Source organism: Paralichthys olivaceus, chromosome 21 (genome assembly GCF_024713975.1).
Source record: "Paralichthys olivaceus isolate ysfri-2021 chromosome 21, ASM2471397v2, whole genome shotgun sequence".
Lineage (NCBI taxonomy): Eukaryota > Metazoa > Chordata > Actinopteri > Pleuronectiformes > Paralichthyidae > Paralichthys > Paralichthys olivaceus.
Window position 1 is genome coordinate 2,174,864 of NC_091113.1, and position 17,859 is coordinate 2,192,722.

The 17,859-nt window shown below is 45.7% G+C and overlaps 1 protein-coding gene across 2 annotated transcripts in view; it reads left to right on the forward strand.

Moving 5' to 3' along the window:
* Positions 1 to 17,859, forward strand: part of LOC109644838 (leucine zipper putative tumor suppressor 2 homolog) — a 21,387-nt gene continuing 3,528 nt past the window's right edge. Inside the window, exons 1-5 of one of the 2 annotated variants that reach the window (XM_069517312.1) lie at positions 1 to 205; positions 8,411 to 8,544; positions 16,326 to 16,853; positions 16,977 to 17,576; positions 17,681 to 17,803. In XM_069517312.1, the coding sequence (XP_069373413.1) occupies positions 16,353 to 16,853; positions 16,977 to 17,576; positions 17,681 to 17,803 (1,224 nt within the window). In that variant the 5' untranslated portion in view covers positions 1 to 205; positions 8,411 to 8,544; positions 16,326 to 16,352. Of the gene's footprint in view, positions 206 to 8,410; positions 8,545 to 11,098; positions 11,242 to 16,325; positions 16,854 to 16,976; positions 17,577 to 17,680; positions 17,804 to 17,859 lie in introns of those variants that run through there. The other variant, XM_069517313.1, reaches the window with a different exon arrangement.

Here is a 17,859-nt window from a genome sequence, read left to right on the forward strand (position 1 = left end):
ACAAACCGTCTGTGGCTTAAACCCGAGCAGCGTCTGTTCTGCAGCTCACAACAACAACAGACCGGAGGAGGAGAGCTGCGGAGCCGAGGAGAGTGAGCTGAGCTGCGGGTTCTTCGTGTTCAAACGTCGCTGAAGTTACTTTGTGGATAAAACGAGAGGAAGACTTCACGGAGCACGAGCGGGCTCCCGACGCTGCGCGTGCACGGTGAGTTTAATTCACCCATCGTGTGTGTGTGTGTGTGCGTGCGTGCGTGCGCGTGTAGTCGATAAAACACGTGTGTCGCTGTTGTTGTCTTTTAAAACTTTATGGATGTTTTAAAGTCACATAAACATCAAGCGGCACAGGTGTGAAGGAGAAATAGATTTTTAATTATCCTTAACTTCATCCTTAACCTAACTTCATCCTTAACTCAACTTTATCCTAAACTCAACTTTATCCTAAACTCAACTTCATCCTTAACTCAACTTCATCCTTAACCTAACCTAACTTTATCCTTAACCTTACTTCATCATTAAACTAACTTCATCCTTAACCTAACCTAACTTTATCCTTAACCTAACTTCATCCTTAACCTAACTTCATCATTAAACTAACTTCATCCTTAACCTAACTTCATCCTTAACCTAACTTCATCATTAAACTAACTTCATCCTTAACCTAACTTCATCCTTAACCTAACTTTATCCTTAACTCAACTTCATCCTTAACCTAATTTCATCCTTAACCTAACCTCATCCCTAACTTACCCTTAATCTTAACTTAACCTGTACTGTAACCTAAACTGTAACTCAAACCTCCTTTACTGTAACTGAAACCTTAACCCAACAACCTTAACTTAAAACACGTCTTTGACTTGTGACGTGGTGGTTTACATTATTGGGGGTTTGGTTTTTGTCCCAATAAGGAAAACCAGTCCTGAAAATGTGACTCTGTCCCCACGACATGAGTAACACTTGAACCACACACTCTCTCTCTCAGAGAAATCCTGGAGGAGACGGTTTAATATTTAGCACTGTGAAGCAGAACTTTGAGGAAATGTTTGTTTTATCGATGTGTGCATCAGACGTGATGGTCAAATGGGTTTAGACATAACAAAGTGCCTCCTGCAGTTTACCCAGACTCATTTCCTGCTCAAACTTCAGCTGCGCTCCCATTTCATAAATCAACAATTTCCTCCTCACGCCCCTCAGCGTGTTCCTCCATCTCCTCTAAACAAACCTCATTGATTTTATCTTGTGTTTTGAAAAAGTCTCTTGAATAATGAAAGTTTGTGTGTTTTTTGTTTCTTTTCTCCATGTTGTAAAGATTTCTAAGAACTTACATTTATTTTTGATCCCCGAGGTTTCAGATTAGAGTCTTTCACAAACATCTGCGTCTGTCTGCTGATGTGAAAACGTACTTTTTTTAAACAGTACTTGTGAATTAATCTCCAACAACTGGGTTTACATTCTACCTCTGCAGGTACGAACCAGACCTTCAGCCTCTTCTCTTACGTGTCAGCAAAATTGAGTACACAACTCATTGTCTGTGGGGGGGGGGGGGGAGGAAAGTGACAAGTGACGACACAAAACAACGCGTGGGTTATTTTCTGAGAGAGTGATTCACATTCACGTATTGTTTGAGCTGCGGCAGTAACATATGTGAATGCTTAAAATGAGTGGCATTCCCCCTCTGACGCTGTCTGCAGCCATGTTTGGCTCCACACTGCTGCTTTATTGCTTTGCCAGGTGCATTGTGGGACCACGACTCCACCTCAGTCTGTGTGTTACTGGAAAAAACAAGAATATAAATCAGTATTTCGCACAAAGAGGTCTGCTCGCTGGTGAACTTGTTGTGTGTCAAGGTGGAGTCATGGTGTAAGTCCGCACAGCAGCTCTTTGGTGTCTTTCATTTCCAAAAATAAAAGCCCATAATTGCTCAATTAAGCAGCTCGTCTGTTTTAGGTTGACTTCCTCGTCTGTAAACAAAGACGCCGAGCGCTGCATTCACATTTCCTCGGCCTGAACACTCATGCAGAGGTGGAGTGTTTACCTCAGCGGCTCGGAGACGGGGGGACTGAGGAGTCCAGGCAGTGGGAGCTCACAGCTTATTTGCATTAATAATTCCTCAAGTGATTTTTATTATAAGCGAGCTTCCCTCCAACACTCTGAGTGGAACTGCTTCATCAGCACATCGGGGTGTTGGCACCATCGTGGAGTTTAAGACGTGTCCTCCGTGTTCTGTCCTCTACTCGACAAGAATATAAAGACTCTGCTTGTGAAGAGTCGGAGCGTTAATCTCATCTGAGTCTGCACATTAAGTCTGATTCCGTTTGGATCTTTTAATGTGAAGTGTAGTTAGTTTGAGGAGACGAGGAGTTTCATCGTTGAAAATTGTTTAGTGTTGTTTAGTGATTTCAACTTGGATAACTTCAGAGAACTTCTCGTATCATTCTCTTTTCTTATAAAAGAGAGAGTGAGTGATTCGATGAGCTTCGTGTATTTGGGTATTTTACCAAACCAACAAACTTGAAGTATTAATAAACAAAACAAGACATTTTACAGATCTTGCATTTGTTGTGATCCTGATTTTTTTTATCAATGTTTTGACATTTCAAAGTCTTTTACTTTCAGTAATGAAGACAATCAGTTGTGGGACTGCTTGGTGTTCCTAATAAACTGACAGCTGAGTGCATTCCTTTGTGTTTCTTCACTCCAGTTGTTTAACAATGTGGCTTCTATTTCATTGTCGCTGTGTTCAAGCTCCTCCGGCCTCGAGAATTAAACATCATGATCAGAATAGTCCCTGAAGTCGCAGCGTCTCACCTCAGGTCTGAGAGGTAAAGACGGGCCGCAGGTAAAATATGTGCTGGCGGTTTAAAAAAAAAAAACACAGTGCTGCGGTAGAAAAACGTTCTGAACATGCATGAATGTGTGTTTGTCTCGTTGTTGGTTTACAGTGGGAGGGGATAACTGTTTCCTCTCTGCCGAGCTGCTGTGAATTTTGCCCTTGAGCTGTTTACACTGAAGGTCAAGTCCCTGCAGCCAATGTAAACTGTCTCCTTGCAGAAGAGGAGAGAAACTTAAGAAGACAAGAGGACAGTGGGAGCACAGCGGGGGGGGGGGGGGGTTAACTGTCAGGCAACATGAGGACTGTGTTGTGTTTAGTTTTCCCTGTGGCTCTTTGTGTAAGAAGAAGTGCTGATTTCGGGCTTTGTTGTGTTCACGCACTGTCCCTTTGTGTTGAACTCACTCTCCTGTCGCTGGTTGTGTTGTGTAGATCGTGATGTTGCACAGTTTCACCACCACCAGTGTTTAAAACAGTTAACAGAGTCCGTGTGGGTTTGTAAACAATGAGTCATGACGCAGAAAAAAGGCTACAGGCTCGTTATGTTATTATTGAGACGGAAAACATCTTGAGTTAATGACTCGCATTTATTATGCAAATGTGCAGAGTTAAACGCTTAAATTCCTCATGTGACCTCTGTAGTTTGAACTGCTGGTTGTTAAGGATCGAAACACAAAGTAAAAACACAACAAACTTGTTGACAGCGTTGAATCCACACAACACCGAGCACGGTCGGCTTCGACTGTTTCCTTTTCCTCCCTTTGAAGAAATAGATCCTCATTTAGCTTCTGGTTTCCCTTTGAACCTGCGGAGCCGCGTTTTACTGAGATGAGGTCATCCGGATACAATCTGATTACAGTGTCCGTCACAGAAAACAAACCCCCCCCCCCCTCCTCAGGGTTAAGCAGTTAATTGTTAGCGCTGTTAGTTACTGCAGTTTCCCACTGGGAGTTTCAAAAGCCTTGTCCACAGTCAACAGTGAACAACAGCACGTCCTCACGTTGGACAAGGTGAAAATTTGATTTCTGTTGACGTGCCCTCAAAACACCGAGGTCAAACACTCCACATGGTGTTTTTTAATCTGTTTACATAACACGGGATTGTGATAGCGCAGATCCCAGACATCTATTTAGTCACATATCATATTATCAGTTTGGAATATCTCCCAGCTTTCATCACGGGGCTTGTGACAGGATTGGTTTGGTATTCTTAGCCGGCTCTGAGGTTTTGCACACAGCTGGACGGCACAGCTGTCCGAGGACACCGAGATCAGGGGCTGAGGCTTCACAGACCTCAGATCCCTGAGCCTGGGAATTTGACCCTTCTCTGGTTAATCTGGAGCCGAGCGTCTGTCCTCACCTGAGCAGGTTACGTCTCCGATCACCCCCAAACTTAGTTTTGTGGGTGAAATCTCATGTGATTTTTGCTTTGTCCCAATTTTAAGGAGCAGAGCACAGCGGCCATTAATCTTAAGACATCTTTTACCTCCTAAATTGCCATATTCCGTCACCTCCTTTCCCAGTGCTTCGACTCATGGCCCCATTTCAATGCAAATACACCACGATGGCACCAAACCACTTCCTGTACTCTAAAACTCATTTCTTTAATCTGGTTCCACGTTCTGGTCGTTCTGGTCGTTAAAGTACTTCAGGTTTTAAAACTGGCGGAATAACGTCAGCCATGATGAATCTTATATTTGAAATTGGTAAAACGTTCTACTGTGTTCTTTGTCGCTTGGCCCCGTAAAGTCTTTTCCACCAAAATGAAGTGGTGGTGACGAGAGAATATTTTACACGGCATGTCCGTGTTGTGGAGGATTCCTTGCTGGATAAACAACATGCCCTGTTCCCATGAGCAGCTGTGATTGGCGGCGGTAGTTAGTGTGATTATGACGTGGACAGCTGCTGCAGGGAGGCCCACATGTGCTGAGGCACAGTGCAGACCTGCCGCCTCCTTTCACTCCTGCTTCCCTCCTCTTTCTCCCTCTCGACTCCTCCATTACCTTGTTGCTCTCACACCCTCCTTCCATCTCACCTCCACTCATTTTCCCACTTGCCTACTCTTCGGCTGTGTCAGCTGCTGTAATTGTTTCACACTTCCCGACTGTGGTGTCGTCCACATTTAGGAAATATGAGGAAACACACAAACAGATCAGGGATTTGAGTTTTGTTTCAGATTAAAATCGGCCTCAAACAAACAACTAATTCTCTGAGGAAACTGTCGGATGGTTTAAATTTAAAACCTGAGGGAAACTTCAGTAATAATCCCACTGAATTATTAATTACTCAGCTGTTTGTAATTTAATAGCACTTACTGGCTGTTTCTGTGGTTTTATCAGCCATTCATGAAGCTTTTAACTGAGATAGCTCCAGTATGTATCTGGACCTGCACTGTGCTTGTCTAAGTGGGGCGACCCTCTTTCCTCATGTTGGTTGTTTTTGAATTCCTCCTCGCTCTCCGTGTGATTCCTGGCCTGATTAATCTCCTGCTGAGTGGCCACGAGATGGAACGACACCCAAACCAACTCTTCACTCAACACACGCATAAAACGTGACGCGTCAAACGCACGTGAAAGTCAGAAATAAGGATTCGTCTCTGCCAAACAATATTAAACGTGAGAGGAGGGGCTGACCGTGTGGCAGGAGGTTGAGTGATTGAGAGGGGGAAGAAGGATGAGGGTGCGGATGGGAAGCTGCGTGGGATGCGCGGCCGGGCAGAAGCTGCGTCATAGCGTTGCATAAGGGCTTACGCACGCAGAGGGATCTGAAGTGATGAGCACGGAGGGGCCTTCGGTCCTGCCTGCGCACTGAGAGGGTGAGAGATGTGTTCAAACAATGTACAGCTCTTTCATCCGTCCATCCATCCATCCATCCCAACAGAACATGGTCCGGCCTCTTGCTGATACAGGATTTAAAACTGTATTTTATTATCGTGGTGATAATGATTTCAAATATATCAGCGAGCCCTGATTGCCACGTAACCCTAAAGCACCTCCTCGTCCTTCTCGTTTCCTCCTCGTCCTTCTCGTTTCCTCCTCGTCCTTCTCGTCTCCTCCTCGTCCTCCTCGTTTCCTCCTCGTCCTCAAACACTCACTAACTCGTGACAGTGGAAACGGACGGGGGTTTTACTCAGTAGGTTTCTGAGACGTAGGAGGATATTTGAGGTTTGGATGAGCCTAAATGAGGAATGTCTGAGAGAATGCAGAGATTTTGTTTAATGTGATGGTTTCCATGTGGGCTGAGACAGACATGCCTCTCTTTCCCAATGGATTCACTTCCCACTCTGCCCATTTGATCCGTTTTTAAATATACTTCTGGATTATTTCACAATTTCTGAACGCGAAAAAACTCCGGCCTCGAACAAACGTTGTTTTTTTTTACATCGTTGACTGTTTCTGGCAGTTTTTTCTCTCTCACATCTCGTGCACGTTGATGTCAACATGTCTGTTTGTATGATCTCCCCCCCATTTCCCTCTTTTCCTGAACGGCCTTTGTTCAGGGTGTGTTGCTCCCACTGTGTCTTGTTGCGTTTGGTAACTTGCCTGAAACCTTCAGCACATGGCTGATGATTACAACAATAAACCGAAGTGCTGTGGAGTGGCAGTGTTTGGACAGGGAAGACACGGGCCGCCACCCTGTTCCTTAATAGTCCGGTCCTGTGAGTGTGCGTTTGCATGTGTATGTGCTCACATGCTCTTGTGTGTGTGCGCGTGTGTGTGTGTGTGTGTGTGTCTGAAAGCCTGGCAAATGCAAAACCTCATTCATCCTCATTACTTCTCCTCTATTACACTGCACTTCCCAATAGGTATCTACATTTATTTAACAGTGCCTGCTACAGGTTTTCTAAAATCGGATCCGTAAAGTTTTTATCACCTTTATTTTTTTACCAGGGAGGTTGTAAGCAAGAAGAACACAACTGAATGGATTCCTTATTTTCTCAAAATCATGCGTTGACTTGTTGGATACAGACATTTTAGGTCCCCCGACCAAACATGCCCGGCTTCTTTTTATCGGTTTTTTGGAGTCAGATGGGAGATTGTCGTCCTCCTGCAGATTAAACCTTAATCTGTGTTCTCTTGTCGGTCATCTGTTTATCTCCAGTGTCAGATTTAAAGATATTCACTGAATGTGCTCTGAATACACCCCCGATAACTGCCACACACTGTAGATGCCCTATATCATATTGCTCATAGTGGTTATATGCACATGATCATCTTTGAAGTGTCGTGAAAACTATTCAGGAGAAGGGTTCTGATCGATTTGTTTCGCTCTTGCAAAAAAAACCTGCTTCGTTTTGGGACGAAGATTGAGGAAGCAACTCGTTGTCTTTACTCCTCCACCTTATTGAGTGTGGGTCAGATATGAACACTCTTCAGAAGTCAAGCCAAAGCGTCTCACTCACTTCCTGGTGCCTGGCTGCAAGTATTTATTTTCCTGGTGAGTTTCATTTCTGGATAGTTGGAGGATGTAGAGACACGGCGTCCCTCTTTATTTAAAGTCTGTGGTCCAGCAGATGAATATTTGTAATGAAGTGATCATCGCAGTGTCGCTCCTCTTCATCTGTCCCTCTGCTGTTTGGTTTCCTGTGATGAGGATCGTCCCCGGTGATGTGGTGGAGGAGCTGGTGGAGGAGCTGGTGGAGGAGCGGCTCTCTTAAGTAAACACTTCTCTGTGATCTGTAGGTCAACTGTCTGCCTTGTAAAACAAACAACTGTTAAGTTTTTACTTCACAGGACTCAGAGTCTTCTCTCTGGTTCGGCTCCAGCACAGTGCAACGATACGCAGCTGTCTCAGAGCCGTGTGGACAGAGCTTCATCACATGTGGGAAGCCACAGTCTTCACTTCCATCTGTCTGGAACATACTAATTCAGAGAGTTGGGCACAGATGGAGGAGCGGAAGGTTTGCTTAGCTGCAAGTAAAGTCTGTACAGTTGCCCTGCAGGCAGTGGGAAACGTTACGTTTAGCAAACATCCTGCTGATAAAACAGGATGCACGTTAACCGAGTTGCTTTACCTTCAGTTTCTCTCCAGCTCACATCAGCACAGTCCCATGTTTCAGTCGTCAAGTATCGACATTCAGTGAATCAGCCGATGTTTGTACGAAAGAAAATCCACAGAGGATTTTGTCTGGAAGCTTTTCCTTCTGCTGGCGTCAGTACTTCTTTCTAACTGACACGATAACGTCAAATACAATGAAAAGTAATTGTGATTGTAAGTGAATGGTCAGATGGAAATAAGGACTTCTCCAGATGTAACATGTCTTTGTTTTGTTTACGTTTGAACGTCACACAAAAATCCACGGTAATGTTTCTTCCGGACCTGTGGGTCATTCTGTGAAGTGGTTACTTGTTTTGTGTTTCGGCCTTCGCTCTTGTGGACATGGAAAATCCCCTCAGTCTCAAAACTTCCTGCATGTGAAGTTTTTTGCCACCATGACTCAGACTCTCCTCTTTTTCGCTGACTTGCATAAACACACTTGTCACATTTCAGGTTTTCCAGCTCTCTGCAGTGTCGCTGCGTCTCCTCTGCTGGTTCAACAACATGATGCATGTCTTTTTTTTTCTTCTGCTTTTTGTCTCCTCAGTCTGGGAGAACACAGAGAGAGAGAGAGAGAGAGAAACGAGGAGAGAAAGAAGATCTGTTCACCGGTGGGAGCTCCTGGGATGCCCCATGCTTTTCTAAGGCCTCCAGAAGTTAAACACAGGGTGTCATTGACAGGTAAGCTGAGCCTCGAGGAGTAAATGTGGCTCCTCATATGTAAAACTGCACTTATACCGTCTCCTCCTCTTTTTTTTCTTGAAGCCTTAAATCTTGACTCTTTGACGTTTTTTTGGACGACAGCAGGAATTTTCACGCACAAGGTTCCTGCCTGTAGTTCAGACCGAATCTTTTTTCATTTTCTTCTCCTGGTTGAGATTTATTGATGCAGAGAAGTGGCTGTGACGCACCAAACATAGAGGTGTGTGTATCCTGCGATGTGTGAGCGTTGACACATCACTGCTTCATGGGGGTTAGCGGCAGATCTTAATCATGGATAGGGTTTTTGCTGTAATTCCAGAGCTGGAGGCGTAACCCTAATCTCTTTGGCACATTATACAGTAAATCAGAGTGCGGCTAAATCGGGTTCCTGCCAACAGCCCATTTCTGTGGATTTATGACGGGGACTTGCGAGGTGTACTTATTTAAATCTACAGACGTCTCTCTCTTCCTCCCTACTCTTCATTTGTCTCTAAAAACTAATGGAGCAACCCCTGCCAAGCTCCAAGTCTTATCCCGGAGGTGTCCGCAGATTGCTTTGTGCCATGGGGGATTATTTTGGAAGTGAGCAGTTCAAACGGCCGGCTGGTCCTGGCCAGTTTTAGCTGCAGCGTCCAGTGGGAGTAACGTCCCCACGCAGAGGCAGCATGGACACAGAAGAATGGCCTAGCTTCCTGGTCCCAGACGTGAGCCGTTGTTATGAAAATACAGACAAAGGCCGGTTGATGGACAGTTAGGGAGCGGGCGCCATGATGGATGACGACCTGCATGGCGTCTGCTAAAGACACGTACAAGAAGAATTGTAGCGTCTAAGGAGACACTTGACTCCTGTCCACTGACTTTGTTCATCACTGTAGGATGATAAACTTTATATGACTGAAGAGCTTTGTTCTTTCATACTTTGCATGTCGACAAAAGTTCACAACTTTTCAAAATAAAAGTTTTGTAAGACACATACAGATTCCTGGAATTAGATTTTAACTTTTAAACACTTTCTCAGACCTTTTTAAGGAACCTGAATTCATTCACAGACCTGCTCATGATTCCACCTTGTTGCTTAAGTCTGTAAATCTACTGCTTCAGAAGTGGCTGACTCATGTCTCCCCCCCCACCCCCCACCCCTCTCCCCTCGCCTATAAAGATGTAGCGCTAATGGTGGCGTTCACAGAGTGGATTTGCAGGCGTTGTTTGTGCCGCTTTTACGCTGTAGCAGGACGAGCTTTACGGTACTTGAGGCGCATTCAGTGTTGTCCACACCTCCCTTTCAAGACGTGACCAAGAATGACCTTGAACTCCCTGCTCGGCCTCGTCTGAAGGACAAACCTCCAGCTTGACCCAGTTACAGGAGCAGGGGGAGAGAGGGGGGGGGGGGGAGAGGAGAAAGAGAGAGAGACAGATCTGTGTTTGTGTGTGTGTAAGGCGGTGGCCTGGCATAGCCTACTTCTCGTACCCCACTTTACCCCCGTCTTCGTCTCACAGGCGAGCAGCTGAGCTGCGACTGCACCATCTTCTCCTGTTGATGTAGATTGTAGCGCTCACATGGTGGATTACAGGTCAAAGGCCAGTGTCACAGGAGAAGACTCGATCAGCTGGTTTCTCAGGACTCAGCTGCTTTAATCAATATTTTTCTATTAACGATGGATCAAATGACCACATGTCAGACAAAGGGGTCAAATGTAGAACAGAGAACTATCACTCAAATCTGCCGTCTCCCTTCGCTCTTTAGAGCCTCTTTGCTTATTTCCTCACTCGGTTCCACACATTCATCTTTGTAAATCTGCACTTTGGAAGTCGTTGGAGAAATGAATTAAAATGCTTGTTGTGTGTGGACAAGAGGCTCAAACAGAGCGAGAGGTTAAATGTGTAAATGTAAAATGTGGACAGGACGAACGTCGTTCTGTTTCAATGAAGTGCTGATGATTAGGTTTACCTCTTGAATTGTTTCCCCCTTTTTTAATTAATAATTTGTTCCTTAATCAGCTCTTGATCCTTTTGAGCCGCAGTGTGAGTGTTTGCAGAACATTCTGTTTTTATATTATAATAGTATTTGCATCCTTTAAGTCCTCACCAGTTTCACCTCCTTCTCTTTGTACAGTTTCCAGTTTATTTGACACATTTAAAAAGCAAACAGCAATTTTTTAAAGTGAAGTAAACGTCTCTCAAGGTCCCACTTTCTTTTTACTCTAATTTCTGCTTGGAATCTGCAGAGAGAGTGAAAAGGTCTTAGACGGACGGCCTGCCTTTTCCCTGGCTTTCAGTTTCTGTCTCCTTTCTCTGCTTTCTACAGCCTGACAAAGGCTGTGGAGGAGCTGGAAGAGTGTAGTTTCTTTGGTCAAAGGAAACGGTAGAGGAGGAGTGGAGCAGGGAGAGAGGAGGTGTATCATCAAAGGGTGGTGGGGGGTAAATGGAGAGGCTGGACCAAGAGGAGGGGGCAGGAGAGAGAGGAAGGGGAGGGGACTGTGCTCCCATTCCTGTTGGCGGTATTTTTTGGGTTAAGGAAGTTTTTCCTCCTCAGGAGGGTCGGTCAGAAACAGAGCCAGGAGAACAGGAACTCATGTGCGTGTTCTGATTTCAACCTGAGACGCTGGAGGAGCTGAGGCCGGGTGATGACGAGGAGCTGGCCCGGCGGCAGGGCAGCGATGCAGAGAGCGAACTGTGGTAAGAAGCTCGGAGGGAAGGAACGTTGGAGAAAAGGGAAGTTGAGTTTATGACTGAGGAGCTCAAGGTGACAGGGACGTTGGGTGATGAGTTTGTGTTGCGTTCAGAGGATCTTGTGCAGGTTTACAGCGGGTTGGTACGAAAATAACTTTATGAAAGAAGTCGAATTAAATGTGTTATGATGGTGCTGTATATATATATAAATTCTGTTCATTTCTGTTAAATGTCTTTTCACGACGTCACCTTGTGCACATGCTGCTATTTTAAGCCTCTAAACGGTTAATGGACGGTGAAATAATCATGAACGTTTGACACAATGACGCTGGTGTCTGCCGGTGGAAAGGTAGGTTGTCTACAAAACTGAAATAGCCATGTCACACTTCTCCCTCTATGTTCCACTTTCCAGAGAGGGGGGGGAAGAACAAGGAGATGGGAGGGGGTGTTTGAAAGAGAGAGAGTGGGATTCAGAAGTTTGGGCACGGAGATGGAGAGTGGAGGAGGGGATCTCCACACTCTGTCCTCTGAAAACTGAGACTCCCTGTCCTTTACGTCCATTCTGTCTTTTATTCTTTCCGTCCACATCATGGTGGAGTCAGAGGCGGCGGCGGCGCTCTCAGATGAGCTCCAGTACAACACAGCTTTCTTGTTGTTTCACCCCCTGAGCACATACTCTTCACCTGGCGTGGGGAGTATTTATAGACTCTCCCCTCTGCGGCTGTGGATGTGTGTTCATGGCGTGGTGCTAACAAAGAAGGATTTAGTGCAGGCTCCTTCAGTTTGTCTCAAAGAAGGTTTGTGTGACGTTGCCGTCTTGCAGGACAGAGCCGGTAAACCTCGGATGCTGTATCTCTGTAACACGGCCGCCGTTAAACAAAAGCTTTGTTACTGTGTGTTTGTTTAATCGCCAGCCTCGGATGGAACGCTGCCCTGCACGTCAGTGAATGTCATCGGAATCGCTCATGATTTCCTGCTGCGTGTGGAATGAAAACACCAGTGTGACTGCAGCGAGTCCAAACATCTGAGTGAGGTGCATCAGAGCAGGCTGCGGACCCTGTTTCACATTTTATCCCCTGTGAGCTCTAATGATCGAGTCGACTGGAATTTCAACAAGAGTTTTTAAATGTATTGATGCAGACTCATAGATTTCTGGTCCCTGCCCAAGAAAAACGACCTCGCTGTCGAGAAAGGAAGGTTTTATCTAACTTTTCCTTCCTCTCTCCTGGCAAAGGAAGTGAGTTTGCTTAATGGCCGAAGAAATGCTTAATGTATCAACACACAAAAGTTTCAATTCACCGGTCGACCAAACTCTCGTGGTTTTTATAAAATCAAAATCAAACACTTCAACATACATTATGTTATAAGAACTAAAATCACAGAAACCATCTTTAAGAAAAATGTATTGATCATCTGCTATCTGCTAACATGGAGGAGACCGGGTTTATGTCCTATACTGCAGCCAGCCACCAGGGGGTGATCGAGATGCATTGGCTTCACTTTTTTTGAAATATTTATTTACGTATTATATTATATAGTGTCACTCTTGAGATATTGACGTCGTGAATGTTTTTTTTTGTGCTACACAAATAAAACTGAATCAAAAGGAAAAACCTGTTTACTGGTGCAACAAAGCAAAATGCTTGAATCAGGAGAAGTCTCCTCCTCCAGACTGAGGCATGTGAGCGATGAGGCTTCATTAAAATAAGTGTGGCCGTCCTGACACTGACCGGTGCTCGCTGTGGCCGTGTTTAGTCTAAACTCTCACTCGCTGGTATGGCAGCACATTCCTCCAGCTGGAGGAGCGGCTGACGGAGGGCGGCCAACGTAAAAACCTTCAGGGGCTTTCCCAGACAAAAACAGTCTGCTCACAGAGAGTCAGCTGACCCTGTGGACATCACGGGGACATTTACACGCTGTGCACTGTTGTTTCAGTAAATGCATTGTTGTTGCTTTAGCTCGTTGCTCTAATTGTTAATTAATGATGAGAAACATCAGGCGTGGTCATGGGGGCTGATATTAATGTGTGTGTGTGTGACATTTGGTGCAGATGCAAATAATCCAGTGATTTTGAATCAGGTTTGACTGATTGACATTTTTGTTGACTGTTGATTTAACACGTGTCACTATCAAGAGAAAGAGATGGATCCGTGCAGCGGCCATGAGTTGCTAATGTCCGTTTGACTTCACTGTCGGACTGTCATCACCACTAAAGAGCGGCTTTAAGATGCTAAAGGACGGGTCCTGGCCTCCCCGTCTGCCCCCTGCCCACCTCCCCTCTTTATTCCGCCTACTCTGTCTGATGTTCGAAGCCCTGGTCGCTATGACAACAAAGGAGAAACCTTGTCATTTGCGTGAATGTATTGGGGGGGGGGGGGGGGCTTGTGCCCTTCTTAGTTCAGTCGCTGCACAGTTTCAGTCATCTCGAGTCCAGAGGGATTAGAGCTTACTCACTTATCTGGAGAGAGTTAGTTGGAGGGCAACAGATGGATCCCCCATGAAATACTGATCGTGTGAGACAGGTGCTTGAGACGCTCTGACCTCGGCACAAGCTGCAATTTACATTCATTCATTTAAGGAATAAATTCCTTGCTTGGTTTTTATTTGAATGAATGGATGAATTTGCGACGAACACAGCAGCAGCTTGTCCGGGTCAATTCTAAAAAACCTATTTTGATTATTTATTAAACATTTCAGTCGTATTTTAAGTTTCATATTTGCTTTTTCTATCAATTACAGTTTTTCTTTTCCATACATGATGATAAACTTAACATCTTTTGTATTTCTGACTGTTGGTCAGACAAACATAATAATATTATGCAGCAATAAGCTTAATTTGTAGAACACTCTGGTTAACGAGCGCTCGGTAGAGTTTGGTCGGACCTAATCTGCGGTTCCACACTTTTGCTGAGTATCAGGATTTTTGTAACAAACTCCAGACGTTAGCGTAGTCGGCCTCATTCCCTGCCATTCAGACCGGATTATGTGTAATAAATATCGTCACGGGCTAATTAGCTTTTCTCAGCGCATAGAGAAATCACACAAGATTAATCGTCTTGGCTCCGCTCATCGGGGCCGTTAAGTCTGCGTCCCCAACACCACATGTTGCTCCTGCTGCCATTAACTTAAGTTTCCTTCCAGACAGACACTGATGCAATGATTCAGTCATTACTGTCAATGTCCAGCTTCTCCTACAGAGGAGCGAGAAAAGGATTTTAGATTATAATTCTCTCTGTGACCACAGAAATGCATCAGTTCGGAGCTTTGGAGAAAAGATAAGATAAACGTTAAGGTATTGAATACTGGTGCTTGTTGATTTATTTCCACTTTGACAGCTTGTACGTATCATAACACATTGCGGTGCCAGATTTGTCTCGCTCAGAGTCTAAGTAGGTCCCGGCCAGTGTTTGTTGCTGCTAATTAACGTCTGGTAATCACAGTTAAATCGGCGTAGTAGCCTTGTCGGCTTTCAGTAAACTTGGCAGGTCGGTAAATGACTTGGCGTGGCCGTGTTCTGGCTGACGGGGGCTAGAAAGATGTCTGACCAGCATGTCTGCGGTCAGGTCTTCTTTCACCTTATTAGCCGCTATCCTCCAGCACGGATTGTCTTCCTCAACTCAGTGCGAATCAAAAGCCAAAGTTTTTCTATACTGCGTCGTATCTAATTGTCTTGATCAAGAGTTATTTTTGATAAATACCGTCTGTGAATCTGTGAGCGACACAGTGGGTGCTTAAAAGTTCAGATCAGGACACGCCCCTCAGTCGGATGTCCTCGCAGGCTGTGCTGGGTTTTTCGAGCGCTGCTGGCTCTGCTGTCAGTGCACCATGACTTCATCATCATGCGCCCTGTTCCCCTATTGTTCTCCGCACAACCTTGTTCTCTGCACAGTGTTCACCGTCCACGGGACAAATCAAATGATATCATAAGTTGTACGTGCCAGTCAAAGTGTCAATATTTATCCAGCCGTCCTGTGAGAGTGAGGGAGTGAAACAGTAAGTTATTTTGCCTCCTACTTTGTTCGTCAAGTTCTCTCAACTATATTTTGTGGATTAACTGAGCGGCTTTCATCACCCACGGCTAAAGTTTCCAACCTGTCTCCTCTCCTCTATGCCTCCTCTTTGAGGTATTATCCACAGTTGGGATTTTTTGGTTATTGCGGAGGCTGATCAGATGTGTGGAGACAGTAGCCTTTGTTGCTGTCAGGGAAAATACCAGCGTGCTAGAAGCCATTTAGCATCTCAAATGAAAAGAGACCCTTTTCTTCTGCTGCCTCATGCCTCGCGAGCCAAATGCCTCAAGCCCTGTTTGTGCTGCTTGAATGGGTTTAATGAATGGCTTGGCTCTGTGTGTGGGCCACTATGGTCTTGTGGGATACTTGTATGCCTCAGTCTGTATTTCATTTGTTTCTGGCCTTATCGGTATCTTGAATAGAATCTAATGCATCATTTAGTTTCCATGATCAGTTGAGTAAATATGACAGCAGCAGGTCTGGTATTTAAAAAAACACTGTTAATAAAGCTTTGACTGGAAAATGTTAATGCAGCAGTTTGATTATTAGTGATGTGGGAGGTCACCTGTTCTGAAGGACCTCAGATCTGGTTTTCCAAGACTTAAGTCCACAATTAGAAGACTTAACTATGGCCTGTCTTTAACGACTTAAGACTTTGTCACGAAACTTGAGACTTAGACCTCAGAAGAGCTAAATGCTAAAACTTGAGATTGAGACATGAATTGGACTAATCTTGAATGACTTGAGGTCTGATATGAGAGTTTCTGGAACATGACTGAGGACTTTACTTTACTTGGGTTTGTCTCCAGTTATTGATTCTTGCTAGTACAAGGACAGGAAACACTTGAACTTGTCTCTTGAGACTTAACTGGGACTGAGACTTAACACTTTGTCCTCAAGGACTCAAGCCTTCATCTGGACTTCTCTCAAATTACTTTTGACTTGACTTTCCATGTATTTGTCAGACTAGATCTGGACTTGAGACTTGACTTTAGATTAGACATGTAAATGTCCAGAATGATTTGAGTCTCGACTTTTACTGTAATTCAGAGAAACAAAATTGTCAATTTTCTCTTTCAGAGCGAGTGACCCCTCTGAGCTGCCACCATGGCGCTGGTTCAGGCTCTGCCCAGATCTGCTGAGCCCCACAGCTCCGGCCTCAGTGGAGGAGCCCGTAGACGACACCACTCTGGCCCTTCACCCCCCGTCAACGCACCACCACCCTCCACTCTGGATCCCATGGGCTCTGTTAGCAGCCTCATAGCCGCACGGCCCGGCCCGTACCAGGACCACCGCTCCGGTGTCGAACTGGGAGCAAGAGTCCGACGACCCACACCAGGGGCTTCCTGCCTGGGCAGCGAGTCCCCCCAGGACCCCTTACTGCAGAACATACCTCTGCTCAAGAAACAGAGCTCCACAGCGTTCAGCAGCGGGAATGGGAACTTCACTTATCTGAATGAGGACTTTTTAGGTGACTGGAATGAGAACCTTGTTTTACCTGTCAGTCCAGGAAGTGATGCAGATGAGATGAGAGAGGGGTCGGGGCTGAATGGGAATATGGACGGTCCTCCTCCGAAACTGATCCCCATATCAGGAAAACTTGAGAAGGTGTGTCTTTGAATAAATACTTGGGTTTATTAATACTAATTTCAGGTATGAATAATGTCAATAAATTCAATATTTTTCAGTTGTAACTGCTTCTCAGCGTTGTTCCCTGTTTCCCTCTTCCAGAACATGGAGAAAACGGTGCTGCGGCCCACTGCCTTCAAACCTGTCATTCCAAAGAGCCGCAACTCCATGCAATACCTTTCCCCCCGCCATTGTGCCAACACATCAGAAAGCCAAAACAACCTGAACATGCTCAGCCCCACGCACAGAGAGGTGTCGCCCTCTTGCTCTGAGAAACGCAGCTCGTACAGCGGAGCCCGTAACAGTGGCGGAGGAGGTAGCAGTCAGTCCTGCTCCCTGTCCGACTCTGGACGCAACTCCCTCTCCAGCCTGCCGCCTTACAGCAGCGCTGGCCACAGCCTGGCATCAGGAGAGGCGTCCGCTGGCCACCTGGAGCCCATGAAGAGCGCTCCGCCCGTCAGTGCACATGGACATTCCAACTCTGACAGTGGGCGCTCGTCCTCCAGTAAGAGTACAGGCTCTGGGTCGATAAGTGGCCGGGGGCAGCCTCTGTCCGACAGCGGGTCCAGCGGGCGCTCCCCCGGCCCTGTGGACTGTTACGAAGGGGTGGTGAGGGACCTGGAGGACAAACTGAGAGAGCGAGAGCTGGAACTGCAGCAACTCAGAGACAACCTGGACGAGAATGAAGCTGCAATCTGTCAGGTGGGAAGATGGAACTGAAATACCAAAGACCTTATTCTGTACTGTGAACACGCATGGATTCACACTTTTAATGATGTCTCTTGTTCTGTCTTCTCGTCTCGCAGGTTTACGAGGAGAAGCAGAAGCGTTTTGAACTGGAGCTGGAGGAGCTGAGGCAGGGCTGTGCCACCAGGATGCAGGTGGCCTCGCAGAAGGCCCAGCGTGCCCAGCAGGTGCTTCAGTTACAGGTGAGAACATCTGCTGATAAAAGGTCCATTGATATTTCAAACATGCATCAGTGCAC